This window comes from Arvicanthis niloticus, chromosome 5, assembly GCF_011762505.2.
Source record: "Arvicanthis niloticus isolate mArvNil1 chromosome 5, mArvNil1.pat.X, whole genome shotgun sequence".
Taxonomy (NCBI): domain Eukaryota; kingdom Metazoa; phylum Chordata; class Mammalia; order Rodentia; family Muridae; genus Arvicanthis; species Arvicanthis niloticus.
The window spans coordinates 63780243-63800020 of NC_047662.1; the positions used below are offsets into that span (position 1 = coordinate 63780243).

General features: G+C 39.8%; 1 protein-coding gene across 4 annotated transcripts in view; it reads right to left on the reverse strand.

Moving 5' to 3' along the window:
- Positions 1 to 19778, reverse strand: part of Adamtsl1 (ADAMTS like 1) — an 877745-nt gene that overhangs the window by 313591 nt on the left and 544376 nt on the right. For all 4 annotated transcript variants that reach the window (XM_076934699.1, XM_076934698.1, XM_076934696.1 and 1 more), the window contains one exon: positions 11810 to 11855. In XM_076934699.1, coding sequence (XP_076790814.1) covers positions 11810 to 11855 — 46 coding nt within the window. The remainder of the gene's footprint in view (positions 1 to 11809; positions 11856 to 19778) is intronic.

Genomic DNA, 19778 nt, shown 5'->3' on the forward strand with positions numbered 1-19778 from the left:
TACTCTAAATGCTCAGTGTTGAACTAGTATAAAAGCAATGATGTGTTTTGAACCAAAATCAACCTCCAGTTGTCACACAGCATGCTGTGTACACATCATTGGAGATTAATTTACTCTCAAGATCTTCAAAGCTTACTTCGTACTGATACTATCACAGGTTGGACAGGGGCTCTTTCCTCCAAAATACAAAAGTCACTCATCATTGCTCTCTTGTGAAAAAGTGTTTGCCTCTGTTATCTGATTCTATCATAAATAATACTAATGTAGTAATAATAATAATAATCAATGCCATGGGCTCAATCCAGAGAAAAAGAACACTGTTGAAAATATTCTCCCTCAAGAACATTGTTTCCTTCTCAGTGCCTAGTAAGGAAAAGGCACGCAGAAAGCCAAAATCCTTTAGTTTAATTGCCATCCTAAATTGACCCTGGCCTTGTGATAAGCTAGAGTTCATATTCTATAGACTCATTGATTCATTAGATATTATTGTGAGTCTATGTACCCAATATTTTTCTAGCTAAGAAGAGCCAACCATTATAACTAGCAAATGCCTAACTACCTAACATAAGAAACAGAAACTGCATAAAAAAGAAGGAGCTTTTAAAGTCTGCACCTCAGCCAAAGATGAGGTCTGGTGTTCTTATTCTAGAATACCTGGTCCCTGTCACTAGCAAAACAGTGAAAAGTTCCCCCATGCTGCCAGAGTTAGGCTAATCTTCAGAGGCTCAAAGTGACCTAATAATTTATCTTTTAAAAGTAATGTCTCCCTTGGGGTTGGAGCTATCAGAGTGACTGCCCAACACATACGAATGAGAGACCCTGGGCTGATCTGCAGAACGACATAATCTGGACATCATGGCGTATGCCTGTAATCCCAACACATGGGATATAGAAATAGGAGGCTCAAGAATTCAGTCTTCCTTGGTTACATAGAAAGTTGAAGGGCTGCCTGAGTTATATGAAAGGCTGTCTAAAGCTCAAAAAGTAGACTTAGAGCATTTTGTAAGATGGGAGGACGTTGAAGAATAATAGGACTGCCATAGGGAAGTGCCATAGGCTAAGTGTGCTAAATGTTCAATATTTATGGATATTTATTCATATATAACTCTGATGACTGGGAGTCCAAGCTTAAGGTGCCTGAAGTCCTGGTAACCTTGGACACCTCTAGACTGGGGATAGCTGCTCTCCCTCCCCCTCCCACTCCCCCTCCCCCTCCTCCTCCATCCCTCCCCCTCCCCCTCCCCTTCCCCCCTCTCCCCCTCTGTCTCCCTCTTTCTTTCTCTCCCTCTCCCTCTCCCTCTCCCTCTCCCTCTCCCTCTCCCTCTCCCTCTCCCTCTCCCTCTCCCTCTCCCTCTCCCTCTCCCTCTCCCTCTCCCTCTCCCTCTCCCTCTCCCTCTCCCTCTCCCTCTCCCTCTCCCTCTCCCTCTCTCTTTCTTTCTCTCTCTCTCTTTCTCCTCTCTCCCTTTCTCTCCCGACTCTTTCTACTTTCTCTCTCCCTCTGTTTATGTGTCTCTGTACATCCTGCTCTCCTTACCAGTCATACTCTATTGAAATCCAACCTAATGTGTACATAGCTTAATTGTCCCTATGAGGATCTCATCATCAGATATGCTTATATTCTGATTATATTATGGCAGCTGTGACTTCATGCAATTGACAGGACACAATGAAGCTACCCCAGGTGGGAAGAGGGTACAGAGGCAACCTGGTTGAGACTGGCACCACTTTACAGGTATTGCCTCAGTGTTCCTCAAAATGACCCATAATTTGGGATTTTTTTTTAATGTTTCAGAAACAAATATAAAATTCATTGAATAACTTAAAATACTTCCTTCAAATATCTTTATCTTTAATGTTTTCTTATTAAAATTATACTACCAACAGAAAATGTACATTTTCTTTCTAAAAATGTAGAAACACTATAAAGAATGAGAAATGTGACTGCACTTATTCTGTCCTTTCCTGTCTGACATTACATAATCTCTGCAATTGGTTTGAGGGATATCCTTCAAGACTTCAAGACCTGTAGCTGTATCACGTACCTATGCTCAGTCCACCTTAGGAAACAGTAGAGCAATATCACTATATCTGTTGCTCTATACTTATAACATAAGTATATATATATATATATATGTGTGTGTGTGTGTGTGTGTGTATAATATATATATATATATATATATATATATATATATATATATATATATATATATGTATATGAAGTTTTTCAGGCTTAGGAGAACTTGGAAAAACTTTATAGCTTTGTGTTAAATAAAATAAGCATGCATTACCTTATTCTTTTAAATGATTGTCTAGCATTCCAGCACTGGTGCTGATTGTTTTCTATTTGTTTCCACTTTTAGATATCCATAACCATTGTATTCATGCTCTTTGTTTATTTATGAACAAGGAATTTTGACAAGTGGTAAATGGAGATTAGATTTAATAATACTTAATACATTCGTTTCAAGCATATAGATTGTAGTGTCAATACTCCAATTCAAGAAAGGCCCACTCTTTGAGTGAGTCAGCGTGGCTGTCAGACGTCAGTGTTCCTGGAATACAACAGTGAAAAAAAGATCTCTATGTCCCCGCTACTTCTCTGATCCATATACCTAAGCCCTCTCAGAGACTCTCCAAGTACAAAGTGCATGTTGAATCTAAAGGGAAGGAGACCTTGATCCCGAATTTCCTCTAAATCAGTGGCTGTTAACCTTCCTAATGCTGTGACCTTTAATACAGTTCCCTGTGTTATGGTAACTCCCACCATAAAATTATTTTGTTGCTACTTCATAACTGTAATTTTTTTACTGTTATGAATCGTAATATAAACATCTGATAAGTATGATATCTGATATCTAACCCCAAAGGGGTTCTTACCCACAGGTTGATAATTGTTCTCTAAACCTACCAGAAGAAGACATGTCCTGGCCATCCTATACTGATCTCAGAGATGATATCAGCACAAGGGAATTTTTCTATTTTCAACTGCCTGGGACAAGGCATAAAGAAAGGATGGGTCTTGTGAGAAGCACATTTCTTTGGTCCATGCTGGAGGGAGTGAGTCAGCCACAGGGAGAAGCAGCCAGGATGCTGAGGGTAACCTTGGAAGCCCCTCTGGTAGGTGGGGATCTTGAACATTTATTAGGAAGAAACCAACATTCTTTCCCTCAGAATTTCCTTCCCACTTAAGAGACTTTGTACTTGAGGTTAAGAAATCCCTCCATGCCTTCTATATATTTTGCCTGAGAGGGGCTGGCTTGCAGCCTGGGGGAGGAGAAACACAGAGTGGGTGGTTAGGGCAGCTAGTTTCTAGTCAGTCTCCTCTTCCCAACAGAGCCCATCACCCTGAGTGAGCGGCTAGGAATGCCCCTATAAATAACATGCTGGGTGAGTCCAGATTTTAGCTCAGATAAATATCTCACCTCTTTCCACACAATAGGCCCTGTGCTGCACCTCATAAAACCACACACCAGGGTCTGAAGCAATCTAGGCCCTTTCATGCTTTGCCCTTCACACATACTAACTGGTCTCCAATGTCACCTCTGAGAGAACTTCCCGACCACCCATGCACAGAAGCCTCCTCACATCCCTCTCCACCACACCACCCTGCTTTATTTTTTTCACGGCCTCTATTCCATAAAATTGTCTTCTGTCTTTGCTTAGATGTTTACTCTCTGTCTTCACCAACCAACTTTGAACTTTGTGAGAGTCTGGACTGCATCTTTCTCTGTCATTAGCATATCCAGCGCCTAGACAGAGTGCCTGCAGCATGGTAGGTCTCAGTTGGATTTGTTCCGTGAATTCCATTCTCATTTCTCAAAATCTTTCTCTTGTAGCTTGAAACCTATTTCCTCTCAACTTTCAAGGATCTACTCTGATAACATTTTACTGGGGATGTCATTCATTCATTGTGTATGCAAATTTTGTTCACAGCACTACTGATGCACTAATAAGTTTTTTTTTTTTTTTTTTGACTATCCATAGGACAAAAGAAAGACACACCAGTCTCACTTATAAGTAGGTATGCCCAAGCAACTTGTTAAGTATTGGTGTCCTAGTCACTCAGAATCAATTTAAAAGAGCAATACCTATAACTCTAAAAAAGAATTACGTTTCACTCCTATTTCCCCTTTTCTTACCAATGGATGCAATTGTCTGTTTGGGATTACACAGCTTCTCTAAGCATGAATCACATCAGGTAGTGTGCTGAATAGTTTTAGGTCAACGTGACACAGGCTAGAGCTATCTGAGAGGAGGGTATTCTGACTGAGAGAAAGATTGGGTTGTAGTCAAGCCTGTAGAGCATCTTCTTAATTAGTGTTTGATGTGGGAGGCCACAGCCTATGATGAGTGTGATTATTCCTGGGATAGTGGTCCTGGTCCTATAAGAGAGCAGGCTGAGCAAGCAATGGTGAACAAGCTAGTAAGTAGCACTCTTTCATGGTCTCTGCATCAGATCCTGCCTCTGGGTTCCTGGCCTGTTTGAGTTTCTATCCTGAGTTCCTTTGATGATAAACAGTGATATTGGAAGTTCAAAACACATAATCCCTTTCCTCTCCAAGGTGCTCTCATCATGGAGTTTCATCACAGCAACAGTAACCCTGTGTCACTGTTACTCTCTGTCTAGCACGGGCCATTCATCACTCTTGTTAAGAAAGCCTATGCTCCATTAAAAGAAAAGGTGCTGTAGAGAGGAGAACAGGGCTTCAGAGATTTGTATATTGCTCAATGGGTGCTGGGAAGTGTTGTGTTTTCTTTTTTTCACTGAAGATGTCCTAAGGCGGTTCTGAGTTTTCTGATTTCTCCAGTTCTGGGTACCACATGTACCTATGATGAAATAGTCAGATGGTGTCCTGATGGAAATTTTTAGCTTCCTGTGCCCACTTCCACATGGACAATGCATATCATACTTTATTTGGTTTTGTGTCTGTGGCTTTGCCTGAAATAATAGACTTCTATTTCCTCAAGGATAGGTGTCCAGCCTTTATCCTGATAGCAGCAGCTCCTAGATGCAAAATATGAGCTGGGAAGTCAACAGATGTTGGTGACATATATGTTTACACAAGGGAAGGAGTGGGAGAGAAGCAAGCAAATCCAAGACCCTGTCAAGTAACACCACATCTTACATCCATCTTTCAGAACAAGGATGACAAAGATCATAAAAGGATGAGAACAAAATGAGGAGAATGTTAACATATTCCGTACCTTGGAATACCTCGGATAGAATGACTCAATGCACAGTCTCTGGTAGACTCCCACAGATGATTTCACTACCTCTGTCCAGACTGCATGGATATGCCACTATTATGAACTCCAAAAGTTTCAAAATCTGAATGAGGAGGGCCTGTATCAGAGCTGTCATTCCTCACGGTTTTATATTTGGCCTTGAATATAAAGTAGCAAATATTATGTGACTTTATTCTATGCAAGAGCTGCCTAAGAAAAATGGACATATGGATCAATCGGGAATCACACCATTAACAATCCCGTGCATTTCATGACCTTTCACAGCCTCAAAGATGAGAACTACTAGATAAATAGACGGTCAAGATGCATGAAGTTGAAAACTCCGCTCCATGTTGGCTCTCTTTACTTTGATTCTGTTACTGGCTATAAATGCTTCCACTGTGGTATAATTGACTATGTGTTACCACTGATATCTTTATTGCTCTATATTCATATCCAAATCCAGTACAGCTTACATATGCTTTACAAGAACTCAAAAGTTTAAGCTGGAAAGATGCATAAGGTTACTTGGTTCAACTTTCACATTATTTTGGATGTAGAAGCAGAAGCTCAAAGAAAGTTATAAGCTTGCCAGGTTCACCGTGTTCTCTCTGGCTATGAGAGCCAACACCTTTGTCTCCTGAAAAAAAGAAGGAAAAATGATACCCATAAGATATTCTAGAGCAATAGTGCTGGAGACCACAGAAGAGAATTGTTTTAAATGGAAGATGAGGTGAAACATCTGAGAGAAAGTTCATCTCTAAAATATATTCTAAAATCTCCCACCAGTGTGATGCTGGTCCAAGCAACTATAGACACTTACCTAAACTATTACAGTATCTCCTAGTCTTCTATTTTCCCACCATTTCCAAGAGTTAGCTGTAGCAGAGTCTGACTCATTGAACTTCAAGTTCAATTCTGTTCTCCCCTGCTTAAGTTTTTCCAAACACTTTGTATGAAAATACAAGCACCTTGTAGTGCTTTGCTTGATCTAGCTGTTTCCAACTAAGAAAACCTTAGTTTTTCTTGGCCTCCAACACTGTTGCCCTCACTCAGGAGACTATAGACTCACTAGCTTTATGCTTGCTTTGAAAATATTACAGTCTTCTGGACCTCAATGCCTTTTCACTATCTAGTCAATGTAGGATGTTCATCATGGAAAGTCACAGCTGATTTATTTCGGTGACTTACAATTCATCCCTCAAGTAGGCTTTTTAATCATCCAAAGCTGAAGCTTCCACCAAGCCTCTGAGTTTCTGTACAGCATAGATTACAACATAGCTCTTCTTTTCCCCCCTTCTCTTCTTTCTCTGTTGAGCACCTCCTTTTTCTACAGTTCTGGAGACTATAAGGTCAAATGCCTCATGGACACTAGGCAAGCACTCTACCAATGAGCTATACCCATAGACATACTTTTAAAAAAATGATTTGCATGTATCTAGCATTGTCCTTCATTATAATAAAAACCTATAAAAAATTAAATCTTGTTTATCCGTATGTCCAAGGTTGTATATCATTTTCTTGATCAATAAGTATTTTAAGGACAGTAAAATGTTTCAGTGGGGCGACATAATCTTAGTAAAGAATTGAATCACACCAGAAGCTACCATAAGCATGTTGGCCCATTATGTTGGTAATTTTGGTCACCATCCCCTAAATACCAATTCATGTGTGGACTAAGAAACATGGAGAATAAAGTTTCAAAATAAAGAAGTTTTCTAAATATGTGTGGAATCCAAGTTAAAATATTGAATTAAGCTGGAAGAGTTCAGATTTGAAGTTCAATTTAAATAAAGAACCAGCTCTCAGACCTGGACGGACTCAGATGCAGTGCATCTCCGACCTACACATCTTGCTTGAATGCTGTTCTAGTTTTATCTGTTATTTCTTTCAACTATTCTGAGTCTTGTCTTCCAGGGAGGACATTGCTGCTATCTTAGACATGAGGATACAACTATAAAATGGACAGTAATGGTGGGTAGTGTCCTTAGGAATTTTATTACTTGATTTGAGAAATGAGCCCATCATGGATGGAGTCCAGCATGGCACAAGCAGAATGAATACATGGCAGAAGGCCCAAGAAGCAGAGAGATCACATCTCTAGCATTAAATGCCAGGTACAAGAGTGAAGTGAGATGGAGCTGTAAACTCTCAAACTCAGCTCCTGATGCTACTTCCAGGAAGCTACACCTCTTAAGGGTTCCATAACATCCTCCAAATATTACCACCAACTGTTGACCAAGTCTTCAAATACCTGAGCCAGGAGGAACTTTTATCATTTAAACCACCACAGGAATGAAAAGACTTTGAGCTCTGTTGGAGCCAAGACTGTGAGAACTCTGCAAGGACTTTGATGTTTCTGTATTGAGACATTTCATCATTCATTTTTAGTTTTCCTCATGTGCACATGTATATATCTGTGCATGTGTATATGTATAAAGTATCTACAAGACCAGATAAGGATATCAGATCCTCTTGAGCTGGACATATGGGTTTGTGAGGCACTTGACATGGGCACTGGACCTCTCTGCAAGAGCAGCAAGTGCTCTTAACTGCTGAGCCAGCTTTCCAGGCCCTGGCAATAAATTTATTAAAGTCTTGGAGCTGATTTTTTTTTTCTCAGAAAGTCACAAAAATTGGAAAATGTTTTCTGCTCTTCATCTTGCTTTGGGGAACCAGATTTTAAATAAATTTAGTATTTAGCAGCTCTACAAAGAAAAATAGTAATGAGTTGAATTTTTCAAGACCCAGTGGTTTAGAAGTGTCCCAGAAAGCTGTCTAGGGAAAAGGTGTATCCCTGAAAGCTGAGCCAAGGGACTCTCAGGTTGCCAAACTCAGATGACTTGTCCTAAACATTTCAAGTTGAAAAACAGGAGTGTGACTGCGGAAAAGAGCTGTTCTTAGGAGATTTATTTGTTTATTTATTTATTTAATGGCAATGTTGTTTCTGTCACAGTCAAGATCCAGGAAGAAAAATCCTTCAATTATTTGAAGACTATCCATGCTCATAAAACAATCAGTGTCAGTTTGATTCTCCAAGCTGTAAAAATTGGGCTCATGTAATACTGTAAGTTGAAAGTAATTTGAGGTCAGAGACAGCCTGCATCGGCCCATGAAAGTGCTCAAAACAATATGAAGGAAGTTATGAAAATTGCTGAAGTGTTTTAAGGACAGGACAGACAGTCTGCTGCTCAAGATGCTCAGTTTGTCTTCAGAATACAGCTCAGGCCATTTTGGCTAGCCTACACTCTCAAAAGGCAAGAAGGAAGATAAGGAGAATATAGTCACAGCATGTTTTTAAAAAATGTATCAGACAAACAAACAAACAAACAAACAAAAAACAACCCTGTTATCTAAGCTATTACTACCAACAATGGCGGACTAGATAAAAACATTTCAAGAGGTTTTGGTTGTAAGCCTGACTTTTTTTTTTTTTTTTTTTTTTTACAAGGGTGAGACATCCTTCTTTCCAACTTTTTTTTTGTACCATTACTTAGCAGATGCTGTCAATTCCATTTAAAGAATATAAAATCTGTCTCCATTGTTTTAACCAGACAACAATTGAATGATGTTTACATGTGAGGAGGAAAGTGTAGGTGATGATGATGGACAGAGTGTTATTTGACATCTTCTACTCTAAGTAGAAACAAGGATCTAGCTACACAAAGATTTCCATTGAATAATTACATTTACTCCCCAGGGTCACACCTGGTTTCCTGTATGTTCTCTTCAGACATTTAAAACCTGACAGAGAACTTTTACTCCATCATCTCTGTGGTAGCTTTCAGTCACATGCAATGTCTGTGCTTCAGTGTTAACGCAGTATTTCTGTAAGTCTTCAAGCCTGGCAGTCACTGCCTCTATAGGACCAGCTGCCTTTGCTGCCCAACACTAACATACTGAGTATTCATTTATACTCTGGCCAATCTAGGACTTTACATTCACTTCCTCATTTTCAATTTGTGCCTGTCTGCTAAGAGTGAAGTATGTAGCTTTTCCATTTGTTAAGAGGACTTGATTTGTCACCTGTCACCTCTGTGAAGAAGTGTGGTATGGCATCCAGGGCATCCTTACTTCCTCAAATCACCATTTACCTTTCATTTTCAACCCAGCTTTGTCATTTTTTTATGTGTCTGTGTGGTGCTGAGAATTGAATGCAGAACCTTATACATGTTAGCTAAGTTGTGTCTACCTGTGAGCAAGAGCTCTCAGAAGTCCCATATTTGATGCAAGCAAGCAAAGACTCCTTTGAGTCTGCACATGAGATATTTCTTTTACACATTTCATAAAAATAATGCTGGTATTTGAATATCCTCTAAAAGCCATATTGAAATTTAGTTTCCATTGTTACAGTATTAAGAAGAATTGTGTTCCTGTCAAAAAGGATTAGTTCAGCTCAGCCAATTTGTCCTGACTTGCCCAAAACTGCTCTTGCCAGATGCTGGGACCTAGTTCTTGAACTTCTCAGTCTTCAGCACCAAGTTCCAAATAAACCTGTAATGATTATAAACTGCCCAGCCCATTGTATTGTGTGCAAAAAAATAGATCCACACAGATAGCTCATACCTACCCACCTCATTTCTTCATTAGTATACTTCTTTATTCTGTCTCAGTTTTCTTTTATTCCTGATAAACTACATATCTGTGAGAGTAGGACTGTGGGGGGGGGGGCTGTGATTGGGATGTAAAGTAAATAAAAATTAAAAATTATTTTATGTGCATAAATGTTTTCCTGTACATATGTCTATGTATCATATTTGTGTCTGGTACCTGCAGAGATCAGAAGAAGACATTGTGTACCCTGGGATTAGAGTGTCAGATGGTAATAAACTACCCTGTGGGTGCTAGAAACTGAACTCAGGTCCTCTGAAAGGGCAGCCAGTGCTCATAACAACCACCAAGCATTCCTCTGCCCTCCCCCCAAACGTATTATCTCTGATATTTGTTCTCATTCTTCATCTAGCATTCTGAATACTCATTTAATATTCAGCAAATATCCATTATGAGCTTAATATAGGTTCATTAACAGTTCTGGTCCCCAGGAAGAACAAATTGAACAAAATGAATGAGGTCCTTGCCTTTGTGAGTATGTAGATACATACAACAAAGATAACTAGTTATATGGATTTGAATAGAGAACAGTTCTGTAAAGAAAGTTTAGTGATGCTTGGTACAGCGGTACACACCTTTAAACTTATCACTTGGGAGTAGGGGGACAGAAGCAGGCTGATTTCTGTGAGTTTTATCCTGGTCTAAGTAGCAAGTTCCAGGCTAGCCAGGGCTATAGAGAATGAGACCCTGTCCAAATACTGAGTGGAGCTGAGTGGTAGGACAGTTACATTGGGAAAGATGGTCCAGAAGGCCACTCTGAGGGAGAGACATGTCACCTGAATCTAAACACCAAACTGCCAATCAATGAGGAAGAGCTTCCTGAATAGAAGGATTGGGGGGACAAAGGGCTCACAACCTGCTTATCTCTTTTCTTCCTTTACGCCAGCTACCGCCCCCCCCCCCCCTTAGGTGCTTGTCTGTTTGTGCCTGCTCGTGCACAGTACCATTAGCTTTTATTCCTCTTGGATAAATTTTCTCCAGGACTAAACCTTCATACATTGTCTCTCCCATATATTACTGGATCCAGCGCAACTCAGCTGTTGCTACAGAACTTACTTTCTGAAGGTGAAACTCTGCACCATATCCCCAATTCAGACTCCACTCTGCTTCCCCATGTCCACTGAGACCATGCACTTGAAAGCTAACGTTCAAAGCTTTTCATAATATGACCTTAAATTATCTTTCAACTCTTTCCTGCATGTTGGCAGGCACAAGTTACTAACATGATTGTGCAGTACACCCTTTAATAATACTTCTGCCTCCAAAGAGGCCTACAGCGTTCGCTCCGTTAGAGTAATTGTCGTCTCCTCACAAAGCATGGACCAGTTGTACCCCTCCAGGCTCTATCTCACTCCATCTTTTCCTTTAATACCCTCCAGAATTCTCTGTTGTCTTCCCAAACAACTTCCTCCCAACTGGCGTTTGTCATGTTTGCCCAAGAATGAGAATGAGGTTATGTCTCTCTCTCTCTCTCTCTCTCTCTCTCTCTCTCTCTCTCTCTCTCTCTCTCCAGTCCACACTCTGTAGCAGATGTTGAGAACAGTGACCACGTGTTATTTATTCCTGTGCTAGCACAGTGCCTCACACGTAGCCGGCATTAAATGTTTGCTGGACAGATGAAGACATTCAGCAAACCTGAATCTGATTAACTAATATTTATTTCATGATACTCCAAGTGTTTTCCCTTTCTTTTTTATCATTCCCTGCCTCATTTCTCATGAGAGCTATATGTGAAAAGACAGAGCAGGCAGAAATGCAGTTTGTTTTGAAACAGTCTAGTTACTTTTAATCCGGTTGAATGATTAAAAGTTTATACTGAGGAGCATTAGAAATAGTTGGGTAATCAGTATAGAATGCAATAAATAACTGTGAACTACTAATTGATTGGCTTCCCACTCAGGATCCATAAAACTTCTTAACATAACCCAGGACTGAAATATTACAATCACAAACCAAAGGAGTTCACACTTACCACATTACTGCATGTTCTGTATCGAATATTTCTTCCTTCACAGCTCCTATATCACAAAAAGAAAATAATTAGCAACTTTAATTATTACCTATGAAAGTCTCAAAGTTTGAACTAATTTCCTCTTATGATTTATTCTTAATATGAATTGCAAGTCTTCATTGTTTTTCTAAGTAGATAATTAGGTTATCAGAATTGTTGGCAAATATCTTTACCCACTGAATTCTCTGGCCCTCCACTTAAATATTTTTGAAAATGCTGTTAAGTATGCTTTAAAGACACTGTATTGACAGGTAAAGAATATTTTGTTAAATGATACAATTGATATACACACACCATCCTTCATCATTTAAGTAATTCAAAGGACTCAATAAATGAGGGTATAACAAACCATCTCCATGCACATGTTTTATCTAAGTTTCTGACTGCATCTTTAAAACATAAATTTCTAGAAGCAGAATTACTGAACTAAATGGAAGAAACTTTGGTCAGACACTTGCAAATTATTGCCAAATTGCATTCCATAAAGGGTGTGCTATTACATACTCCTACCAGCACTACATGGGAGTTTCTATTTTACTCAATTCTCATGAATAAAAATAATTGATTTTTGCTAAAACATTCAGTGATGACAATGGTGAACAACAGTGCTCTACCCTTTTCAAGTAAACCCACACTTTTCAGAAAGCAAGGAAAATAATGTTATAAAATTTTCAGATAATTATCATGCAAATAGTTATCAGTCATGGAGTTCCAGATACAATTTAAAGTTTGTTACACGTTTGTTAGCTCTTCTGAGTTAGTGGACAGATAAAGTCTCATCATTGCATTCACTTTACAGATGAGATGATGCATAAAGAGGATTGTCAAAATCTTACAAGTGTGAAGTAGGGGAGTAATACTGACACAGGACACGTGGTTTCAAGACTGAGATGTATAATCAATCACCTTGTAACGCTCCTAATGCTTCCTAATCTTTCAATTCAGCAAACATTTTGGAGCTGCTGTTTCAGGCTATAAATGAAATGACTTTGTTCAATGCAAAGGATTGAATATGATTTGGTCATACAATTATGCATAAAAAATAGTGACTGTGTTAGGTCTTAAAGATGTTAACAAGAACAAAATGGCGTTTGAAAACACAATTACACACAGACTGTTTTAGGCATAAAGATTTGACTTCAATCAAGTTAAAGGTTTTAGTATACATTAAAATTAGAATTAGAGAAGGAAGACATCTGAATCATAGGAAAGGGAGACTTAACAGAGATGTATGGGGGTCAATGAGGCCAGTGATGCTCTAGCCAATGACAGTGAAACTGGCACTTGGCCAGGCTGCTGTTGCTGCTTTAATAGATGACAAAACTGAATTTCAGCTCAGATGAGGAACATCCCCCATCTGATGCCATGCTGGCCATGATTCTTTCCAAGAATGGCCTAATTCTAATGACTCCTGAGAGAGAGAGTATTGGCTGTGTTGGCATAAGTATGCTGATCTATGCTTGAATAGGCAAGGGGGGCATCAGAGGGCTTTAGAAGAGAAAAGGTATACTAGAAAAACTGAACTCAGCCGGGTGGTGGTGATGCACGCCTTTAATCCCAGCACTTGGGAGGCAGAGGCAGAGGCAGGTGGATTTCTGAGTTCGAGGCCAGCTTGGTCTACAGAGTGAGTTCCAGGACAGCCAGGGCTACACAGAGAAACCCTGTCTCGAAAAACCAAAAAACCAGAACAAAAACAAACAAAACAAAACAACAAAACAAAAAACCCTGAACTCTACTTGAAAAACTAAACTCTGTAATCTTGGAGGCAGTAATGTCCTTTTCCATCTTTTCATTTTTATGTCTTAAACTTCTATCTATGAAGATAGTAATGGAAACACTTCTGAATCAGGAGTTTGAAGATTAGAATCTTGATTTTGCCTTTGCTTTTACTTGGGTCAGCCTCTGACCCTGATCTTAGGATTTTAGTTTGGTCTCCCATTAAATGGCTTCAGGAGTGTCACCATAAAACTCTGTTTGAATACAGTGCATCACACAGAACAAGACAAAGAAAGCAACTTGAATACACCTGCTTGAATAATTTAGATAAACTTTCTTCTAGAGAGTTTAACCTATAACTACCTAGGCAGAATTTACCAGAGTAATCCTTGGAAATAGGAGTGATAGGATATAGTTTAAAAAGATTGATTGAAATACTTTTGATTAAGGCAAACAAAGCAGTAACAAAAACAGAGGAAATGCTTTTTATATTTTCCAACTCTTAATTAACTAGCACTTAATATTGATTTATAAGTTACTTATGCTCTTAAAGAACTTCTTTTTCCATCTTCAAAAGAAACACATTCATCAGTAGCATGCCATGTGGAGGACTTCCATGCAGAGGGGCTCATTTTTAAACAATCAAATTTATTATTATATTTAAATATAGACTTTTTTTCTGTAATTAGCAAAGTGTCTCTTTTATCACAAGATTTAATTACTTGTCGAGTATGCATTTCTCCATCCTAGGCATTTGCCCAGACACAACATCTCACCTGAAAATTATGCAGCCCTTCCTTCTTTTCTTTTTACTAAAGTTTATTAACCTAAAACATCTGAGTGGGCTCCTTCATATTTAGGCAATGTAAAATTTATTCCTGGAGATGAAAACCAACAGAACGTTTGACCCAAATAGTTTCTGAGAAATGTTACAGTGTTTCAGTGGAGCAGGATTTACAACAACCCACTCTCCCAGCACAATCTGAAACACTTAGAGGACCATGCTGCAAATGAATACAAACATTGGAATACATTACACAGACTAGAAAGTCTCATGCTTGTTCATTTCAGAATCTCATGCTTAGCCAGTCTCTTAGCCTTGAACTAAAGCTCCTCTCTCAAAGATGGAAAACACCCCAACCACAAACTGTTCTTTATGAGTTAATCAGTTTTCAATTCTCTTATAATGAGATTAGTGTGGATTCTGAGTAACTTTTTCTCTAACATACAAGAAACCCCAGATTCCTCCTGATCCTGGTGTGTGTTATTGTCTTAGGTTCAGCCACCTAAGAAGACATTACAAAGACAGGAAGCATGGCATCTAACAGGGGTTGATTCACATTTGGGGCTCTCTTTGGCCAGTTTAGTCCACTCAAGAGCTGCAAAGGACCATGCCCTCCCTCTCCCCAGACTCAGCTGCTCTGAGATCACCTGTGGGAACCCAGTGCAGATAAGTGAACTATACAGAGGAACAGGTCCTTTCAGAAGACTCCATGAGATCCCTCAGCCCTTGAAGAGACAGCCATTGGAACTTCTAGATACTTGTAAATTTACCTCCACATGCCTACTGTCTTCATCTAGATTCAAATTGGATGCTGAAAACCTGGCCTGGAACTGGTGCCCATGTGAACATCTGGAGGTATCTGGTCTTAACACACAGAGCAGAAATATACAGCTGATGTCAGGCCTCGCATACACACGATGTGGTAGTTTCAGGGTCTAACCTTTCCCTTAGGCTCCATTTCCTGTTTGTGTTTAAGAAACTCACCCCTTTAAGCTCTATTCTCTACTCCATACTTAGAAAAATTAATAGTTATCTCCAGTGTAGTTTCTTAAACAAAAGGCAAAATGGATCTTGTTTATAGTAAAATACATTCAAGGAAGGCTTGTTTCAACAAGGGCCAATAAGTTCTGTCTCTCTAAAAGTGTCTTCATGTATCCACAATTACATTATATTTCTATTATATTCTATGTTTTGAAATAATCAGAAATAATTCAAGTATGACTGTCTAGTGAGTACTTTATTAATATTGGTAATCTGAATTTCCTTTAACAAACAGTAAGTGACTTTATGTAGCCCTGGATCCTGACCTTGAACCTTACTCTTCCCACCATGCATTTCTGAAATCACCTACTTCAAATTTTAAGATATTGGCTTACAAAATTCTCCACCATCAGTAACATGTAATTTGGTAACATCTGCCTATGAAAAACTAATTTTAGTGAAAGCTATATTTAATCTTCTTTGTAGCTACATTTAAAGATGCCACCCCCCCCCCAACTCTGCTCCACACCATTTGAGGTCAAACTTTATTCATTTAACAAAGCCACTCAAATTAAGCAAATAATACAACGCTAGTAGAAATGCAAGGAGGTATTCTGCCTGATGCCATCTTTTGGGAGATGAGCTGCCTCGGGACAAACAGTTCTAGGTCAAACCCAGGCATCACAATCTCCCATAAGCTCCAAAGTAGCCTAATGAGCCAAAAGTATATATAGTCCACCTTAAATCTGCCTTTTCAAAGCGAATTTAAACTGACTGAGGGGCTGGTGGGAGCATAAATTAGGAACTGGAGCTACAAGCATTATAGTTACATATTTTTGTAACCTTGGTTTTATATTTCAACACGTCTTCTCTATAACAACTTCTCATTATAAGAACATAGTAACTGCACTGCCAACTTGGGAACCCTAACTTTTGTATACAGAGGGTGAAAGAGGAAGAGAGGAAGAGGGAGGGGGAGAGGAAAAGGGGGAAAGAGGGTGAAAGGGAGAGGGGGAGAGGGATGTAGGGAGAATAGGGAGGAGGGGGGAAAGGGAGAGAGAGGGAGGAGGGGAGGGGAAGAGGGAGAGGAATATAGGGGGAATAGGGGCAGAGAGAGAGAGGGAGAGGGAAACAGGGAGAGGGAGGGGAAAGGAAGAGGGGGAGGAGGGAGAAGGGGAAGGAAGAAAGAGAGAGAGAGAAGATATTAAAAAGTAATGTGGAGGGTTATTAGATAGAAATGGAGATTAGGTCTAGGGAAAGCATTGTAAGCCATACTGTAAGTCAGCCTTCCCCATGGCTATGTGATCTTCTTTTAACCCTAGACAATTAAAAAAGGTTTCTGGACTTTTTGGCAGATTCCTGCGGCACAGTTAGGGGGCTGCAGCCCTGCAAAATCTAAACTTAGAGATACATGAGACTCATTTATGCTGACGTTCCGAGTTTGTCTTATGAGGTTCCAGTTGTTTTATTTGCTGTTATGAGTGCTTGGTATGTTCTAAATCACAACTAGAAAAATCACTCCCAAGTTGTTGGCCTCCCACCCCCAGTTTGATGTTCTATATATGTCTTCCTCTTTAAGTAAAGATGTGTCGCAACAAGCCAGAAAGTATTCATCAATATGGGGCAGGGGCATAAAAGCAAGGAGTGCACATGTGTGATCAAAAAGAGCAGAGAAGAGCAACAGCGAGACCTAACATATTGTAATCCATGAGGATGATGTCCACCTCGAGCAAAGCCCAACACTGCTCAGTGTGCACTGCTGAGACCATCTAAGGGAACCAAATACAGTCAGCACCACACAGTGAAAACGAGCCCCTTGACAGTGCTCCCTGGTTAACAAGCTTTTGTATAATGCTTCCTGGTTTATAGTCATTTAACTCATTTACTGAACACTAAGTATAAGACAGCAGGAAGGAAGACATTGAGGTAGATATAAAAAAGATGAAGTCCCTTGATTCTCAGCAAACATATTAGTTAGCTGAGTCCAACAGACACTAATCAGAATATCACATACAACACTAGGCTGCAGAAACAATGAAAGGGACAGTTTGGATATTAACTACAGAAGATGTGTGTCTTAGGTGGTATGGTCTGCGCAGGGTCCCAAGAATGTGACTAGAGACAAGAAAATTGGAGAACAAGCCCTCTCCGGTTTCCACATTCCAAATGTCTATGCCCTTCTATGCAGTTCAGCAACCACACTCAATATTGATGAGTATCTATTACATATATGATCGGACAAGATAAAATCATAGACCACAGCACCAATATTCTAAAGTTGGTGCTGCCATAAAAGGAACTATAACACGTCTAGACTCTGTAGAGGTGGCAACATCACTTTATAAACATAGCCCAATATTGAGGGCTACTGCTGGAGGTAGATTTAAGTAGCATTGAGGATTCTGATCAAACACCATGGCAGGAAGGGGACTGTAGGTGTCCTGGACCTCACGTCAGAACAGGAGACCTAGTGATCATAATTTAATAGCACTAGAAAATGACTCTGTAGCTGCCCATGTGTTTGTTCAGTTTTGGAAAACCCCATGGTCTCTTGGTGATCTACATGCTTGCTAACAATACAGTGCTAAGTAAGATAGATGCCTGTTGACTCTCAGCATTTTATAAGCATCTCTTGAGATCAGTGAGGGAGGGAAGGAAGGAGAGAAAAGGGAGGGACAGCAGAAAAGAGGGAGGGAGAGAGAGGGAGAGAGAGAAGGAGAGAAGAGGAAGGGGGGAAAGAAAGGAAGGGAGGGAGAGCAGAAGGAAGGAAAAAAGGGTGAGAGGGAGGAAGGAAGATGGGAGGAATGGAGAAAGAAGAAAGAGGGATAGAAGGAGAGAGAGGAATGGAGGGAGGGAAGGAAGGGAGAAGGATTGGCTAAAGGGAGAAGGAAGTAGTAGGTAGAAGGAAATGTCATAGATAATTTCAAGCCAGGCCAAACTTTCAACTTCACATTTGTCTTAATTTTTGAACCCCAGATCTTGATTAAAATCTTTCCACAACAGCTAGAAACTTAAAATGAAACTAAGAGGGACAGCACCTCTCCCTCTCCTCTGTGGCTGCCTGTCTTTATGTATTGACACCAGAACCCATCTGGATGCCTTCCTTATCCAATGCATTCCTTGCCTTTGAGAAATGAGGATGGGGAAGGTGAGGGTAGAGGATGGAGTGGTGCTTTTGGCTTGCCACCCACTTGTAGTATGGATGTTTACCCTAAGTCTTTAAGATGTACTCACATGCTCTAAGGTTTACAGATGTTCTTATCTTTGCTTGGTAGCCAAAAGAGACAATGAGACTAAAGACAAATGTGTTTCTGCAACACATGTCCAAGGACTCCATCCTCCCATGAGGAAAATGTTTATTATGACAAGCTAGTTCTCTCCCTAATTGACTCACCAGATACAATACTTGAGTTGAGAATTTATTAATTATCTTGGCCAGAGAAAAAAGTTCTCCAAGCTTTCTTTACACGTTCCCCAGACTTTTACTGTAAAGAGGGGTCCTGGGCAATCACAACAATTTCCCTTCAATTATTTCTACTGGGCTGGTGAATGTAGCTCACTAACAGAGCACTTTCCCAGCATGCACCAGGCCCTAGATGTTACATTAAGAACAACTTTGATTTTGATTTTGTGTCCCTTTCTCTACCTAGCAACAAATCAGGCTGTAACTACACATGTGGAATAAAAGTCTCTCTTTCAAGGTCACACATTTTGATTCTTAAAGATGAAGGGCCCCTTTGACATTCTTTAACACACTCTCCCAGGCAAGGAGTGTTTGACTTCAGTAAGCAGTCTCAACCCTGTTTGGTGTCAAACAATGAGAAAACAGTGGGACCAAGGTTTGCAGTCTTGGTTCATTTACAATCATTTACAAAGCAGGATAAATACTGTCTCAAAAGCACTCACTTGGGAGTTCTGATCCCCAGAGCATGGGCATCTTCTCACCTTTTCTAGGCTTCACCCAAACTGAGAGTTCAACCCCAGCTCCAAAGTGGAGACTGGCTTTGTTGCAAAGAGACAGTAAACAGTGTGATGACCATGCATGGATCTGCTGTCACCCAGTGTTCTAGTTATCTTTCCTGTCCTTAGATAAAGCCCCTATTCATTTTCTATCTGGTTGGCTATCTGTCATTTGTCTCAGCAACTAGTACTATGAAATTCAGTTATATAACTTCTATTTTTTAAAAAAAGTTTCTTTTGAGTATTTAATTCATGAGTACGATGTATTTTCATATCTATCTTCTGTGTCCTCAATGTCCCCTACACTATCTTAAATTTATGCTTGTTTCCTATGTAATTATTATTGTGATATATAATGCATATGTCCTACTGAATTCAATTAGTTTTGCTGTATATGGTGTATATGGTATAGGGTTGACTACCTGGGGATGGACAATCTATCAGGGAGCTTATCCCTGAAGAAAACTTATTGCTTTCTCACAACAGCCT